This window comes from Aspergillus novofumigatus (assembly GCF_002847465.1).
Source record: "Aspergillus novofumigatus IBT 16806 chromosome Unknown P174scaffold_2, whole genome shotgun sequence".
Lineage (NCBI taxonomy): Eukaryota > Fungi > Ascomycota > Eurotiomycetes > Eurotiales > Aspergillaceae > Aspergillus > Aspergillus novofumigatus.
Window position 1 is genome coordinate 301,886 of NW_020194275.1, and position 15,752 is coordinate 317,637.

General features: G+C 51.0%; 7 protein-coding genes across 7 annotated transcripts; 1 reads left to right on the forward strand and 6 right to left on the reverse strand.

The window, feature by feature from the left end:
• Positions 1–850: 850 nt before the first annotated feature.
• P174DRAFT_400948 (Mpv17/PMP22 family protein) lies at positions 851–1,745 on the reverse strand. Its single transcript, XM_024823919.1, has 5 exons — positions 1,658–1,745; positions 1,555–1,609; positions 1,399–1,504; positions 1,045–1,350; positions 851–995 (listed from the first exon to the last, which is right to left on the reverse strand). Exons 1-5 carry the CDS (start codon positions 1,666–1,668, stop codon positions 931–933), a joined length of 543 nt encoding a protein of 180 aa, XP_024684976.1. The 5' UTR covers positions 1,669–1,745; the 3' UTR covers positions 851–930.
• Positions 1,746–1,813: 68 nt separating this feature from the next.
• Positions 1,814–3,809, reverse strand: P174DRAFT_383649 (putative RAN small monomeric GTPase (Ran)). The gene is made up of 5 exons (XM_024823175.1): positions 3,709–3,809; positions 3,568–3,660; positions 3,370–3,523; positions 3,100–3,320; positions 1,814–3,051 (listed from the first exon to the last, which is right to left on the reverse strand). Exons 1-5 carry the CDS (start codon positions 3,766–3,768, stop codon positions 2,122–2,124), a joined length of 1,458 nt encoding a protein of 485 aa, XP_024684977.1. The 5' UTR covers positions 3,769–3,809; the 3' UTR covers positions 1,814–2,121.
• Positions 3,810–4,122: 313 nt separating this feature from the next.
• Positions 4,123–4,708, reverse strand: P174DRAFT_457179 (uncharacterized protein; the record flags this gene model as incomplete). Its single annotated transcript, XM_024829517.1, has 4 exons — positions 4,123–4,173; positions 4,229–4,336; positions 4,360–4,574; positions 4,642–4,708. The coding sequence occupies 4 exons, from the start codon at positions 4,706–4,708 to the stop codon at positions 4,123–4,125; spliced, it is 441 nt and encodes a 146-aa protein (XP_024684978.1).
• Positions 4,709–5,291: 583 nt separating this feature from the next.
• Positions 5,292–7,879, reverse strand: P174DRAFT_474531 (glycoside hydrolase family 95 protein; the record flags this gene model as incomplete). Its single annotated transcript, XM_024830650.1, has 3 exons — positions 5,292–7,085; positions 7,133–7,359; positions 7,404–7,879. 3 exons carry the CDS (start codon positions 7,877–7,879, stop codon positions 5,410–5,412), a joined length of 2,379 nt encoding a protein of 792 aa, XP_024684979.1. The 3' UTR covers positions 5,292–5,409.
• Positions 7,880–8,129: 250 nt separating this feature from the next.
• Positions 8,130–9,864, reverse strand: cp6 (putative carboxypeptidase S1). The gene is made up of 5 exons (XM_024826474.1): positions 9,584–9,864; positions 9,207–9,537; positions 8,642–9,155; positions 8,329–8,595; positions 8,130–8,272 (listed from the first exon to the last, which is right to left on the reverse strand). The coding sequence occupies exons 1-5, from the start codon at positions 9,835–9,837 to the stop codon at positions 8,208–8,210; spliced, it is 1,431 nt and encodes a 476-aa protein (XP_024684980.1). The 5' UTR covers positions 9,838–9,864; the 3' UTR covers positions 8,130–8,207.
• Positions 9,865–11,048: 1,184 nt separating this feature from the next.
• P174DRAFT_509623 (amine oxidase, flavin-containing superfamily) lies at positions 11,049–12,463 on the reverse strand (the record flags this gene model as incomplete). Its single annotated transcript, XM_024831586.1, has 2 exons — positions 11,049–11,894; positions 11,936–12,463. 2 exons carry the CDS (start codon positions 12,461–12,463, stop codon positions 11,049–11,051), a joined length of 1,374 nt encoding a protein of 457 aa, XP_024684981.1.
• Positions 12,464–14,372: 1,909 nt separating this feature from the next.
• Positions 14,373–15,563, forward strand: P174DRAFT_509624 (uncharacterized protein; the record flags this gene model as incomplete). The annotated part of the gene is made up of 2 exons (XM_024831587.1): positions 14,373–15,041; positions 15,099–15,563. 2 exons carry the CDS (start codon positions 14,373–14,375, stop codon positions 15,561–15,563), a joined length of 1,134 nt encoding a protein of 377 aa, XP_024684982.1.
• Between the last annotated feature and the right edge of the window lie 189 nt (positions 15,564–15,752).

A 15,752-nucleotide genomic window follows, 5' to 3' on the forward strand; every position in this document is an offset into this window, starting at 1 on the left:
GCAGTCCGGGGAAGAGTGTGTCGTTGCCGTCATCATCCGCAACCGATCAGCCCACGGCGACTTTTGACAGGTTGATGGCCCGCCAATAAACTTCACCAGCTATCGCTGATGACCGCAGCCAAGTCTCTCGATTCATCATCGCGTCTGGTGGCTTGATTTGGAAGCTTGTTCGTTCGTCAGATGTGCGATGGATAGTTGCTCTAGGGTGGTACAATGCACTGTGTAATACGTTAATGTCCAGCCTATAGTGCTTATTCCTTGTTCCACCTCGATTCTCTGACCATTCTATAATCCCCTGGCTTGTGCAAAATTCAACGGCAGACTGAATTATCACCTCCAGATATTTGTCTACCACAAAATCAATTACCGAAGAATGGTTCTCATTAGGCGAGAAGCAGACCCCATATAGATTGGACCACCTTTCCGCGCTCCACCGATCGGGAACCCCATATCAAAATTGATCCGATAAGCTTTCACACGTATGAGAGGTCTGATTGAACTGCATCCAATTATTTCGTTTAATCAATAGCTTCTCAAGTCTCTAGTGGAGGGCGACAGCTCCCTAGATGCTTGTTCAATGGAATGGTCAATACATTGGCCAGCCTTCCGATGCAGCATTTCCCACTTCACGCTCCGCTCGGCGACCGCGAACGTACATATCAAATAGATAGACCAGCCCCTTGCGTTCTTTATGTCTTGCAAATAGCAGCGTAAATCCAGCTCTGCTTATTTCTAGCAGAAGTGAAAAGGGACAGCCGGGACAATTCTGAAGGGAAAGCCGCCATGTTGAGTAAGCGAGCGGGATACCGCAATAGGAAGGTCGCCCCTGTAAGAATCTTCTCATCCAAGTCAGTCGTCACCTTGTTCTATAACAGTCTATAAACATGCAAATATGGTACACTCTATATCTAGAGACAGCGCGAATTCCGCTTAAGCAACAAGAGGCACATCCTGCGGGCCAACATTATTCAACAAGCTCAGGAAGCAGTTCCATCCTATCTCGATTAGCAGCAGAATAAATAAAACACTAGACAGGAATCATACCAATATTCAGCACATTGACCGTAAGCACCCGGTACTGCAGCGGCACAAGCGCAAAGTTCACCAGCTGCAGGAACGGCCAGACCGTCCAGTTCGCTTTCAGCGCGGGCCAATACGATCTCTCCAACTTTTCGCTGGGACTTCCGCCCTCCAAGACGGACATGCTGGACAGAAAGACTCCGATCATGGTAGGAGCAAATAGTAACTGGTCGGCTGCTACGCGTCCAAGGACAGTCCGTTGTGCGGAGGGCAGATTGATGCGCCTCTGCAGGACCTGGAACCATTTTGTGGCCAGGGGACCGAAAACAGCTACTATAGTGAGAAAATGGTACCGTTATAAGGAAGGGGTTTACTCACCTCCGCCATAAAGAGCCATTCGTCCAGTACGGATCACATCATGCTGAGCGATACCTCTTTTCTCAACGGCTTGTTGAGCGAGGCTGTCTCCGACGGCGAAAAGACACTGTCTGCAATGAATAACTGATTCCAATCTTTCCAGAATGTAGAACTAACCGCAGTTGTCAAGCTTTGCGTCAACAGAGGACGCTGGACTAAACTTCTCTGGTACCTGCATCATGTGAGCGGGTCAATTCGCTGCCCGTGCCTAGTATCTTACCATTGAAACATTGTGATATTTCTAAACAAAAGGCTTCAGAAATAAATAATGCAGGACAATTCTATGCAATTCTATGTTTGAAGATAATTGAAGTTGGTTGATAAAACTTGATCCTGAAAGGGGGCAACGTCACCCCTTTCAGGATCATCGCGTCTTACTCCACACGGTTTCGGAAGTCCGAAAACGGAAATCCACCCGCTATGAAGTCATGGCAGGCCTTAGGCACTCCTGTACACTCCTTATATGACTTGTCAATTGCTTGATTTATCCAAAAGATTTTGGATTGAATCCACCAGCAACACAGTCGCCAGCTGTGGATCTGCGATGTGATGTCCAGTAAGCAGCGTATACCCGGTCGGCTGTAGAAAGTTCTCTACTCAATGAACGCAAATTCGGGTAGACACGATGGCACGACTCCCAACTTTCTGCCTTAGGCTATATCTCACCCTAATCCAAGGCCAAGTCTAGAGGAACGCCCCCGGCACATACCCCAACAACACATCCTTCCTCGCCAGCTGCCTTAACCGCTGTAGTGTATCCGAACTGGTCGAGATCCCCTGGATCTGACACTCGCGGCCAATACTGCTGGTCAATTTGTCAAGAGAGATATGCGCAACGCTCTTTTTGTTCGTGAGCACCTCCACCTCGTCCTCGGCCACCTTGCGCGCACACTCGTACATGGCCGTATACCGAATCAGATCGGGAGACATGCGCACTTCGTCCGATTGGGATTTTTTCGAGTCGTGGCAGCAGGAGCGGCACGCTGTGGTGATGAGGGCAAAAGATGGGTTGTCATTGGATAGTTGAGCTAGGGGTGTTCCCTCGATGCACTTGATGAGCACCATTCTGATGCAGTGGATGCACATGACGAAGAGGGTTTGGTTCTTGGGTGGAGTTGGTTGCTGTTCAGGAGATGCAAGTGTTTTCTTGGATTCGCGATGCTCCTTTCTTGGTTCGTGATGCTCCCTTGCTGGCTCGTGGTGCTTCGTGACTTCGGGCTCCTCTGTAGGCACAATATGCAGCTTTGTCTGTTCTGCTTCTGCAACTAGGACGGTCTCATTGACTGCTGATTTTGTCTCCCCAAAAACTGAGATAGTCCCGTTTCCAGACGGTTTGATCCAATTTTGTGCTTTATTAGTCGTACTGATGAACTTCAGTTGCCCGTTGGGTGCATCCGCCTTCTTGGGAGACTCAATGACTGTTGGGGCCTTTTCAGCCGAGATTTCTGCTGTTGGTGCCGGCGGTGATTCAATTGGTGGTATCTCCTTGGTCTGGACACGGGGTCCAAATTCATGCTTAGGATACTGGGAGCTGTTTTCCCGGGGCCACCGTCGGTCCCGACCGTTTCGAAATTCCACTACTGCCGGTCCAACATCGGGCATTGGTTTATACCACTGAGAAGTATTAGCTAGGTCAATCGATAGCATAACAGATATACATACCACAACAGGATTCTTCAGCTGCCTTGCAAGATCAATGAACGGTCCATGTATATTCTCCAGATCCATGACAGACATCTCCACATAGCCCGTTCCTTTCTTCTTGGGAAAGGTGATTGCCTTTGGTGGTAATTTGGCATCCACCGAGGCATCATTCTTGTTCCCACAGATGCAGATGGGAATATACCTCCCAAGGCGCATCCCGTCCTTGTTTACAAGGCTTTCTGCACAATTCCGTCAGCCCTGCCCCAACACGGTAGGTGATGTACATACGGTACCAATTAGGCACATTATTGTACGAAATCCGATCAGTCAGATCAAACATGATGATCGCAGCATCGATCTCGTCGAATTCCCTCGAAGCCAGAGTATTGGGTTTCTGGGTGCCGCTGACATCCCAGATCTCGTACCTCACCGGCCCGACGGTCTAGAACATGAGCAATTGTATTATGGACAGACGGAAGAACTTACCGCGTGTAGAAGGATATCATGTTTCTCAACGTTAGCCGTTACCGGTAGCGAATGCTCGAATCTCTTTTTGAGATATCGGTGCAAGAAGGCCGTCTACGTTGGTTAGCCAAGGCCTGAGGTGGAGATGAGGAATCACAATACCTTGCCCACACCGGAGTTTCCCACCAGGAGCACTTTGAAGGTCCTGGTATCCTTGGTCATTTTGATATGGATATTCCCTTATTCGCTGGAGAATAATTATATGATCAGCGCAATGGTAGTGGAATATCATTCACAGGGATAATCCAATTCCAGGCATCGGTCCCTACGCGCCAGTGTGGCTGGTCGGAATGTGGGGTTATTTAGTATCATTCGCTTATTATTAAGGGATGATCTGGCCGATCGCCGATATTGGGCCTGAACCGGGATCTTATCATTGCGTACATATGTATATAGACATTGATGTCCTCCCATAATCTAATATGTTACTCCCCACAATTTTCAATACTAAGCCCAGAGACAAGTTCCATGCTCCATACAGACACCGCATATGGACAATGGAATGTCATGTCGACCCTAGTAGTTCTTGACGGTAAAAGGACCAGCCGCAATGAACAAGGTCGGCATCTACAATCTCAATCAGCTTATACTCTAGTCAAACCATATAAGAAGGGTTGCATACCTGCGGCGCCGTCTCCAAAACAGTCTCGATCCGCAAATACCACAGCGAGTCATCCTTGACAACTGGTAGTGACTTCGGGATCTGGGCCCTGAATTTTCCATCCTCCTCCTTAATCCCCGATAGAGAATGACTGTCTGCTCAGCATTGACCCCGTTGGGGCCAGGCTGGGGGTTGTTATAAATCACGATCTTGTAGTCACTGCCAGGATACTCGCACAGAGGATCAGGGCAGTGGCCTGTCGGGTTGCGATTCCAGCGGAACTCAATCTTGTCGCCGAGACTCACTGTTGCATTATCGGGGAGGCCTTGGAAGACGTTGATGCGGGGGCAGTCGCGTTTTCCCCATGCTTTCCCCATGCTATGGCGTGGACTGGTGAGTCTCGAGACGGGTGGCGAGGATGAGGTTGGACTTACGCTGGTTCTTGTCAAACGCGGCGGCGCTGCCGGCGAGGGAAGAGACGATGGCAGCGGTGATCTTCATTTTGTAGATACTCTGTGATTCAAGGCAATCTGACTCTGTGATTGAAGGTAGTGTTGGTGAATGGGATGAGGAGCATGGCTCCGGGGGTTTATATATTTTGAACCCCTTGGACGGTCGATCTTCTGCAGAGCTGTTGTACTCCTAAATTGAACTGGCTAGATAACGTCCATTGGGGAATATGAGACTAGTTTCTGGGCATGCAAAGGCCTCAGATCCTCAAGGATTCGAGGAACCTTAATAACCTAACATAATCATTCACAATTTCCCCTCCCACTCTAAAAATGATTCCTTCTAATATGTTACCCTTATTCTCTAATCATTCTTAATGACCTACTCTAGGGGGTTGTCATTTAATGGTTGTTAGTATGGTAGACCTTACTGTTTTTCCACCTTAGTATATTCCGGTATAGACCGTATAGCATAAACCCTCATCAAGACCTCGATTTACCCCAGATATCCAGACAAACTACAACCAGTTCAAGTCTCAGGGACAATCTCCGATCTCCTTCCGTAGAAAAGGTGACGCAAATGAGACATCGACACGTTGGCCGCCTTGGCATCAAGATCAGCCACTTTGCAGCGAGGCTGTGTTATATTTAACTCGTCTTCTGTGCCGAGCATCCTGTTTGCTTCATGTCTCGGACATACAGTCATGTGTGCTGTTGAGTCAACTCTGCATCCCCTTCGTCCAGGAACGTCCTTCATTGCAATTTGATTGTATAGGGCTTTCCCGCAACAGTCCGGATCGACCCCGTATACTCCTCCCCGTTCACAGTAAACGGCTTCCCATCCTGCACCCTCAAAGCGAGCACTCCTCCGCTCCTCGACTCAACCTTCGCGAATTTCAACTCCCCTTTGCTCCATTCCATGTCAACAACGAAATTCCCCCGCGCCACCAGACCACTCACACGACCATCTGGAACAGCGTCCGGCAACGCCGGGAGGAGATGCACCACCGCATGACTCTGCAGCAGCATCTCCGCGATTCCCGCCGCGAAGCCAAAATTGCCATCGATCTGGAACGCACTGCCAGGCCCGCTGTCCGTGTTCCAGAGGTTGTCGGTTGGGTAGTTTTGCAGGAAGTACTGCGTGTGGTTCCAGACGCTGTTGCCGTCGAAGAGGCGCGCGTAGAGACTCATTGTCCATGTGCGCGACCACCCCGTGCTGCCGCTGCCGGAGGTGATGCGGTGGTCTAGGAGGACCTTGGCTGCGTCTGCTAGGGTTTGGTTGACGAGCGGTGTCATCTGGGAGCCGGGGTAGAGGCCAAGGATGGGACTCATGTGTCTGTGTCCTGGTTCGGTGTCTTCGTACTCGTGTCGCCACTCGAGGATCTGGCCGTAGGAGCCGATATGGGGTGGGCGAATCTTCGAGATGTATTTCTGGGCGTTGTTCAGGTCCTGCCCTGTGATATCGAGGGTCTTGCAGGTTTCGATGATGGCAGTGAAGAGTTCGTGGAGTAGAAGGTTGTCCATTGTCGGGGCGAGGTCGATTCCTGTGGTCTTACCCGGGATACTCATGTCCTTTGGGATTATGAATGCGTTCTCGGGGGAGATCGAGGGACCGCTGGTGTAGTAGCCTTCAAAGTCAAAGAGGTAGCAGTAGTAGAAGTCGGCTGCGCTCTTGAGGAGCGGCCAGATACGCTTTTGTAAGAGGGTCTTGTCTTGGGTGAAGCGGTACTGGTCCATTAGATTCATCGACAACCACGCACTGCCCATCGGCCACATGGTCCATTTGGTTCCGTTGTCGACGGGTGCAGCATCTCCCCAGAGATCGGTGTTGTGGTGTAGGATATACCCCGTGTCGCAGTGGTACATTCTCTTAGCGACGTCCTGTCCATGCGGGACGACCTTATCCATGAGATCAATGACGGGCTCGAACGTGTCGGCGAGATTGGTAACCTGCGCATGCCAGTAGTTCATCTCCAGGTTGACATCGACGGTGTATTTGCCTCCCCAGGCGGGCGAGTAGTCCTGGTTCCAGATACCCTGGAGGTTGGCGGGAAGACCGGATGATGATTCTGCACGAGAGGATGCAATGAGCGAGTGTCGGCCAAAGTTGAACATCAAAGTCACCAATTCGGGGTCCCTGTTGGGATCTGTTTTGTAGTTCTTGAGTCTGATGTCCGTGGGCTGGTTCCCTGCGGATCCGGAGGAGCCCAGGTCCAGTTTGACGCGGCCAGAAAGAGACTGGTAGTCCGAGGTTGCAGCTTGCTTCACTGCTGGGTAGCCTGATTTCACTGCAGCATCTAGCTGTTTCTTGACCACCGCATCCCGCTTGGTCTCATCAGGATATCGATAGGATGTCTGGGTGTCAAAGAAGATATCCACAATCGAGGCTCCAGTGACCACAACCGCGGTTCCATTTGTAGTGATTCGCCCTAAAACATCAGCTTTACGCATAAAAGGGCGATGACCATATACCTACCTCCATGATTCAACACCCTTGCTTCAGCAGTAAACCTAATAGGATCCGTACTCTGCCCACTATTCGCCTTTAGAGTCAGAGTACCCATCCCCTTGCTGCTCCCAGCAGTCAAGCTCTCGACATATCTACTTCTTTCCAACGAGGTGATCACATTCAAAGCACCATCCTTGCTCGCCCGCAGCCGAATAGCCAATACCCCATCTGGATGACTAGCAACATACTCCCGACTAACCAGTCAGCCCTCCTCTGCTAGCCGCAAAAAGAAACATACCTATAGACCACATCGCCGACCTGATACCTCACACCCGCAACCCCAGTGTTCAAATCCAAAAAGCGCGTATAATTCCGCACACTACTCGCATCGTGTCCAAAATCCAACCTCAACGATCCAAGCGGGTGATACTCCCTCGGACTACTCGGAATACTCACCATTTCCTGCAGTACAACATTGTTCGCAGCACTGAGGTTCCCAGCTTCAAGCATTGCCCGCGACTCAGTAAACCCTTCGTACGTCTTTAGGTTCAGGCGGTCCTGGAAGGGGCCACTCCAGATGGAGTTCTCGTTTAGGGTGATGTTGTCGAAGGCACCGCCCCAGATTGCGGCTGCGAGACGGCCATTACCTATTGGGAGGGTGGAGGCAAAGTCCGCGGCTGGGGTGCCGTACCGTGTGTATGTTGAGGGGTTGAATGAGGCGGCGAGTGTTGGGGAGAGGGTAGCCAGGGCTGCCAGCGCTGTGGTGAGCCACATTTTGCTGTTGTTTGTCAATCAATGCTTTGAAGTGATTGAACCCGTGAAATATACTTATTAGTTCTAAGTGCGGGGTTTCAGTAAATATAAGCAGACATCCCCAGGAGTCGTCCATACCCCTTGACCTCATCAGGAATTTAGCCAGAATGCATTATCCCGGGGATCGACGTTGACAGTAGTATACCGGGTATAAGCCGACTTTAACCCCGCACGATCTACAGACATACGTATAATGGCAACGTTCCCTTATTGCAATGCTAATTTGGAATTAAACAGTATGTCTCGGTATATACATCCAATCATCTGTCTCGAAGACCGCACCGCATCTCTAAGTCGAGAAGATCGGCTTCTTCTGAAGTATCTGCTGGAATACCTGAAGCGAGGCTTCGGGTTCTACAGAGTACGCATTAGCATTGACTTGGCCATCCGCAACATCAGGGAAGACTCACGGTAGTAGGGAACCTCGTGGCCGGCCTCAAACACCCTCAGGAACGAGAAGTTGTCCACATATTTGAACGTGCCCTTCTTGACACCATTAACCGTATACGGCGCCAGATCCTTGGCCTTGAACTTCGACTGTCCGGGGAAATCAACAGCATTGGCAACCTCGTAGTTACCCAGCCAGTTGCAGATCCAGTCGGCATCGCCCGCCCACACGATAACGTTGATGCCGGACTTGACCACGTCGGAGAGAGTCGACAGGAACGAGCGAGGGTCTACGTCGTCAGCTGTGCACTCCTAGGAAGAAAGAGGGAAACTTACTATCTCCCGTTTGCGAAAACTTGTTATACGGTCCGTCCGGACATTCCTGGTATTTCGTCTGCGCACCAATGGCTTTGACAACGTCGGGGTTGGCGAGGTAGGTGGAGTATGTCTGAGGCGGAAAAGGGTCGTTTTGTGGCTGGCGGATATCATACACATCAAAGTCACCCGAATTACTGATCGGCCCCTCAATGTTGGAGTAGCAGACGCTGTCGGCGTTTCTGCAGTCGGCGTTGGTGCCTGTCTTGGCGCATTTCTGGATCGCTGGCAGACATTGGCTGTTGTAGACGCTCAGCAGACGGGTGCGATCGGAAGAGTCGATGAGCTGCTTGTAGGTGTTGTTGTAGCTGTAATCGATGTACGCCTTTTCTTGGATGGCCGAGTCGATCCAGCCGTTGTTGACTCCCAATGCGACCAGGTTGATGTTCTCCCCAGATACCGTTCCGGCTTTGATGGCGGCGTTTTGCTCCTGAATGTATGAGGCGAATTCGGGGCCGTAGTGTCCACCGTAGGACTGGAAGATCAGCTTTTTTTCTGCTATCGCAAGCTCAGAGACGGGACTTACCTCGGTGAAGATGCCAAATTCCCGGCTTTCGTATTCCGGGAACTGCGCGTAGAAGGCCTGCAGCAACTTCCACACATACGGAGCAGCAGTCTCCGTGCTGGACACTTTGTTTGTACCGTAGGAGAAGCCAACACCGATGGGCTGATCAATATACAGCATGTTGGCATAGTTGTTCCAGCTGTACTTGTTCAGCGAGGGGGTATCTTCGCCGTTGACAAAGTGGCAAGGGCCGTTCTCCTGGAACAGACCGATCATGGAGGAGCAACCAGGGCCACCGTTGAACCAGGCAGCGAGGGGAGCCTGCTTCGGGTTGTTGCGGGCCTCGAAGAACCTGCGCAGATTAGGTCTGCATATTGATGTCATTGCATAGTACGTACCAGAACCACATGTTCATGTTATCCCCGACAGACAGATATCCAGAGTACTGATTCACCCCGGGAGTGGTCTCGCAGATACCCGAGTTCTTGACAAATTCGATCTTGGCTCCGGTCGCAGCATGTTCAAAGACGGTATACTTGACACCATTCTTGACAACAGACGAGATACTGCCTTTGGCTGCGCTGGCCGTGCTGGCCGGGGCAGCACTGGCCCCTGCTACCAAGAGAGGGAGCAACCACTTTTGATACCGCATTGTTAACCTCGAATGCCTGGTTCTACCAATACACGAGAGTGAATCATCCTTGCCGTTGGGGACGATCCCTCTTTATAACACCAGAAACTGCGAAACAACGCCAAGACGAGGGGTCATCGCCTGAACCAATATCCGCTTCACATCAATTATGCTTCGTCAGGAACGAGCCTTATGACCCTCTACGGAGTACCGCCGTCGGATTACGACGCTGTTATCGAGCATGCACCAATCGATCAGATCACCTTCCAAGTCCAGGCATTCTTCCGGTGGAAGAATCGTCAAGACGACCCAAGCTTTGCTCAAGAGAAATTGGCGATCGGCAGCCAAGACCGGAGTCCGAGCGAATGTGCGACGGCAGCGGATCAACATCCCTGATCATGGTTACATTCGGCTGTTCTTGTGGGACTCGGACAGGCTAGAGGAAGAGGGGAAGGGAAAGATTCAGCCTGATTGGTGACATCCATGCCCCTGATGATTATCCCATATGTTTATCCCAGCCGGGGGTTTGGCAGTCATTCCGGAGCGTAATCTATTCAGATAGCTTATCTCAAAACACTCAATCATTCTAATATATTTCACATGCTATTCCCAAGAATACTCGGTCGCTCGTTTTACCTTTCAATCTGCCCATCTCCGGACTTCCTTCATAGACAGCGATGGAAAGTCCACTGATCGCCCCTGAAGGAACATGAAGAAAGTGTAACAATAGTCAGCTATCGTTTGGCAGGGTTCATTCTTGACTAAGCTGTCAAGGTGCTCTAGACTGCGTGAACAGCGCATCCATGCACGCTGTATGACCGCTGCTCCGGAGTGTTGCTGAGTCACACCAGCCAAACAATCGTCATTCAAGGGTGCCTTTATCCCTTAATATCTTTGGCTTTTGAGCAATCTATCTTGCTTCCTCACCTTGAGATCCTTATCTGCGGCTCAGCACCAGGAGACGAACATACGTTCCCCAAAAAGTCGACTGCGACGACCTGAGTAGGATCTTCGGCTTATGTGGTTCCCTAACTTCTCTTGTATAGTTGCTACTCCTCGTCATTCTTTTCTGATACTACCAACAATACAGTACTACTCAGTTACTGCGGAGCGGACTTCAGGAGCAGGATCCTCAATAACACTCTGATATTAAGCTAAGCTGTGCGCAAATAAAGAAGCTTATCATCCCGTATGATACACAGGTACAGACCACTGAATCAATCTGCAGCACGTCAAGCAAACATAGTCTTCAACAGATTGTCCGTAAACCTCCAGACGGCAGCAGAGTCATGCGTATGGAACGCAGCGCCGGTATAGTACGTGTTCCGCTGTCCCTGCAACGCGTACAGATTCCTATAGAAGCCCTTGGCGATTTTGTCGGCCGACACGAACAACGCGAATGGACTGTGGTTGCTGATGGCCAGGATCTCAGGCTCGGAGATGTTGAATTGCGCTTCACGTAGCATAATCACACCGTCTCTGATGCTCTTCTTCACCTCGTCCTCGGTCTTGGCGTCCCCACCGCCGTAGTAGATGGTGTAGATGTCCGGGACGCGAGACGGCAACATGGCGTACACTCCTGGCAGATGAGGGATGTTGTACGGCATGTCGGCAGCGCGGTTGAGGATGTCAATTCCGGCTGGCAGACCAGGGACCCTGACCACAGTGGTGTAGTAGAAGGTGTTTTCGAACTGGCCAAAGACGCCACGCTCGGTATCGTCTAGATCGAAATTCGCCAGGTTCTCCAGCTTCGGCGGAGCAGTGATGATGGTCTTCTTCGCTTTGATGAGTTGGTAGCCTTTTGGAGTTCGGACCAGTATCCGATGCGGACGGTCTGCTGGACGCTCCATGCTGACCACAGTACTGCTGAGCAATGCATCATCGCCCAGTTCCTGGCGCGCAGCTTCATACAATGCCCCGTTGTTGCCGTCCACTGAGGCCAGGAATCCGTTCTGCGCGCCCAGCGCCACCCCCAGACTGAAATGCTTCATGATGTATATGGTCGGGTACTGCAGCCAGTCCTTGAAGCCTTGCGCATACAGCGTCAGGGTCTCCACCGCCGGTGCGAGGTCGTATTTCTTCACAAACCCCCGAATGGGAGTAGCAGGTCCTCCGGCACAGGGTCCGGGAGGTTCCATCCCTGCTCGAGATAAGGATACTGGAGCAGCTGCATCGTATACCGCATCATCGCGTCGGTCACATTGCCCTGCGGCGGGGGCACAGTTTGTCCCGTGCGCAGATCGATGCGGACACTATTGGAGCGTCCCAATTGCACGGTGGTCGTGGAGATGTTGAGATGGGCGAGGAAGTCTCTTGCCTCGGGAATATTCTGCCAGATCTGGACGCCGTAGTCAATATACTGGCCGCTTACTGGATGGAGGTAGGTATTGGTGTGGCCGCCTAGGACGGATTCCCTTTCGACCACCACGACGCTGTGGCCCATCTTACGGAGCTGGATGGCAGCGTGGGTGCCAGAAGCTCCGCCTCCAATTATAGCAACATCGCGTTCGATGGTACTGGCGTGGTCAAATTTTGAGATATCAGGGGCGGGACCGCCAGGACCGGCGGGACAGCCGGGGTGCGCAATGACCTGCCCCAGCAAAAGGCTGGCCAGGAGGGACTTTGTGGTTCTCATTGAGATATACATGACTCACGGGCTTGATTGACTTTCCATGATACAAAGGGGAGATCGGGCTTTTATGCCCTTTCTCTCGACTCTGCACGTGTCCGGGAGCACCAGCATGGTGGCGCAGAGTGCTGTCCTGGCATAAGTCCCCGGCTGGGACACAAAGGTAGTGGGGAAATATCTCGTCGAAACTCTAGGGAAATGAGTTCAGATCCTTCACATCCTGTTGCTGGCTCAGCAGTATGTACCACATCAGAAAGACCTACTCTGCGGAGGGTGGTCATGTAGGCTGTAGCCCCTTAGGGGCCTCCCACTCCCTGTAGGGCCGTGCCGTCCCTCATGAACGAAGTGATATCACTTGTGTGGCAGTGCTGCACTGCTGAATCCTTCCGGATCCTTTATTGAATCCATCCACTCCTACGGAGTATTACTAATTTACTACGACGACAACAACGACGACGCCAACATCGTTGTTTCATACTGCTGCTTGGAGTGGTAGGCTGTGTAACAACCCAGTGGCAACATCCATACCGATCAACAACATCTCATGAATCAAGGCAAGAAAAGGCTCCATTACAGCATTTGGTCTATTGACTTTGATTACGCTACCTGCAGAGCAGACGAAAACCTTATTTAGCATTCAATTCAAGTAAAATTAGAAGCTAAATTCGGTCCGAAAAGGATTCGCTGAAGAGACAAGGGAGTATTCACATCTGGGCATCTTTGTCCCTTTTGCATGCGAACCTACTTTAACATGCAGAACGTTGTCCTTGAAATAAATGACCCGTAGGGAAGGGCTTGGATGTTGACCCTTCACATACATCCCTAACCCATCGACTTATCTTATGCTACATGGCACTTTAAAGATCACATGTAGGTTTCTCCGGTGCTCGATCATTTTATATTAAGGAGCGAGCCTTTTAATGGAGCCAAACTCGTGGAGTGCATGAATCTACCATGGTTTGGTGGCGATGTGCCATAATTCCCGCGTAGCAAATCAATATAGCTGTCAAAATGACGCAGTACCAGTCCAGCTGTATCTTGGCGGAAAGAATTCTCAAAATGCCAGTTAGATGGTTCGATCGTTCCTCGTGCGGCAGAGACGACTTGTTCTACAGCTGTCTATACTTTAGGTACGAACGATGGCTCCCTTTGTTGCGGTATCCCCTTACTGTATTCTTTGCGGTAATGAGGTCCCTGTAGGATGTCTAGAAAAGAGGAAGTGGACAAGCATGTTCCGACTTGGTGAGTGAAGGGCCTGTCCGATGGGGGCTGCAGCACCGCTGACACAGGCCCAGTCTATCAGTTTGGAGACGGCGCACTAATCTCTGGCTTGGGATATCGTGGGGGGAGGATGGCGTGGACAGTCCCTCGTGCCGAGAACAGTTGTTGGAACGATAAACCGAAGCCTGCATACATAGAAGTTTACTTGGAGCGCCATTTCGTCCAGGTCCCTTCCATGCCGGCATTCCTGTTGCACGAAGCATGCTGGTCACTCCTGAGACGTATTTACGGCCAAAGGGCTGTACCACTGGCTCGGTTACTGGATGTGTGCAACTCGCTGTGTTACCTGTACTTTACTAGGATTAATTGGGGCCATTCATATGGCGGGATGGTTGAGATATCTGGCAGAGGTGTGCTTCATTACAGTGTAACTGGGAGACTTGAAACTTGGCGGCAGATGGAACAAGATCGCTTTCCTTATGGCAATCGGGCCTGGAGGTTAGCGTTGCAGAGAGCCAGGAGGCCTCGGAAGTCTGAGAATCGCAAAGCATCAAAGCCGTATCCGATCAAGAGAGTAAAATTCCGCCCGGAAAGTGTTAGCTGACTTGATCAGCTCCCGTTGGACATTTGGTTTGAAATATGTGCTTACCTGAAAGTGCATGACTGCCTGAAATTACGGTTCCTATCAAGGCGCTTGAGCACCATGATGGAGAGCTCACTCTTTTGGACATCAAAAATCAAGTCTGAGGAGTGTGATTTCGCATTTGAGGTGCACGAACTGGAACCCAGCAAGTTTGTTAACTCAATGTGGCTGTATCGCTTTATATGCATTCAGCGTGCTGCTTCTTTACACAATAGAGCCAGGATCTGGGAACTGGGACGGTGTCTGAAAAGCATCCTGGACTTATCTGAACCTGACGCAACAACTATCGTTAACAACCCCAGGGACCCTGTGAGCCTGGATTGGATGAAGCTGTCTTGGCCTATCAAGGCTCCTAATACCAGCGACCCTCAACAATACATTGAGGGCTGCCAAACCTTGTACACTCAGCGTGTGATTTTCTCTAGTCATTTGCGTCAAATCACTGTCTCATGCATTGGCATTGAGGGCACAGTCTACATCACGGGTCTGAAACTTTCCTTCGACGATGGGACCAGCACGCAACTCGGTTACAGATCTCGGGACAATCCTTCAGCCGATATAGTAGCCTTTGGTGGTTTCATTGTCGCAGTGGGGACGGCAGGAATCCATGGGTTGCAGATAATCGACGAAGGATCGGACGTCACAAAATGGTTCGGTTCGAACAGGAGATGTCCTCAAACACGTATGCTGAAGTCGGAAGAGGAGATTGTCGGAATGACTGCTTCTTTTGATGTGAGGATACTCTCTAGCCTTGCGGCCCATTTACTACCTGTACTAATGGCAGACTAGGGCTTCAAACTCGTCTCCCTGGCGCTGGGCCGGCCAATCCGGCGAAAACGTAAAAGTTGGCCGGGTCTTCTTAGTTCTGCCTTATGGTATCCATGTCTCCCGCGAGAAAATTTGCGCATGAAAGATAGGGTTTCAGTGGGCCAATCGCCCACGAAATCTCGCCACAATCTCCTCTTCTGGGTCTGGTTCGGTGGTCCAGGAGGGTCGTACCTTCAGTACTTGACCGGAATATCCGTCACAAGATCCAAAGGCGGCTTTGGCGGGATCGAATTCCATTTCTCAGCCGACAGCGTCCCCATCACCTCCAGGAAACTCGGTCTTTGTGATGACAAGCTGGGGCCGGATTTCGCCATCGATGGTGCAGGAGGAGAGTACATCACGTTCGTCTATGGGAAGTTTCCGCAGTTGCCTTACCTACCCGCTCTGGTGGTGTGTCACAAACAGGCTTTTACGGGTGTTGATTAAAGCTGACATCCGGAGACAGATATGCACAAACCGTGGTCGAAAGTTTGCTGCCCTACGCCAGAGTTTCGACGTTGCGAAAATGAAACGGCTCTTCCCTGGCGAATCCAACTCCATCCTGACCGGGTTTTATACTAGCTATCGAGATCATGATTCTCCAATGCGCAGCTTGGGTTGCCTGTGGGAACGAAA

Coding starts and splice junctions, on each gene's coding strand:
- P174DRAFT_400948 (XM_024823919.1), bottom strand. Junction 1,505..1,554: donor CGCAAAGCTTGACAACTGCG/GTTAGTTCTACA, acceptor CATTGCAGACAG/TGTCTTTTCGCCGTCGGAGA. Junction 1,351..1,398: donor AATGGCTCTTTATGGCGGAG/GTGAGTAAACCC, acceptor TCACTATAGTAG/CTGTTTTCGGTCCCCTGGCC.
- P174DRAFT_383649 (XM_024823175.1), bottom strand. CDS start 3,768: ATGACCAAGGATACCAGGACCTTCAAAGTGCTCCTGGTGGGAAACTCC. Junction 3,321..3,369: donor TAATGTGCCTAATTGGTACC/GTATGTACATCA, acceptor GGAATTGTGCAG/AAAGCCTTGTAAACAAGGAC. Junction 3,052..3,099: donor AGCTGAAGAATCCTGTTGTG/GTATGTATATCT, acceptor AATACTTCTCAG/TGGTATAAACCAATGCCCGA.
- cp6 (XM_024826474.1), bottom strand. CDS start 9,837: ATGCGGTATCAAAAGTGGTTGCTCCCTCTCTTGGTAGCAGGGGCCAGT. Junction 9,538..9,583: donor AACATGAACATGTGGTTCTG/GTACGTACTATG, acceptor TAATCTGCGCAG/GTTCTTCGAGGCCCGCAACA. Junction 9,156..9,206: donor AATTTGGCATCTTCACCGAG/GTAAGTCCCGTC, acceptor CTGATCTTCCAG/TCCTACGGTGGACACTACGG.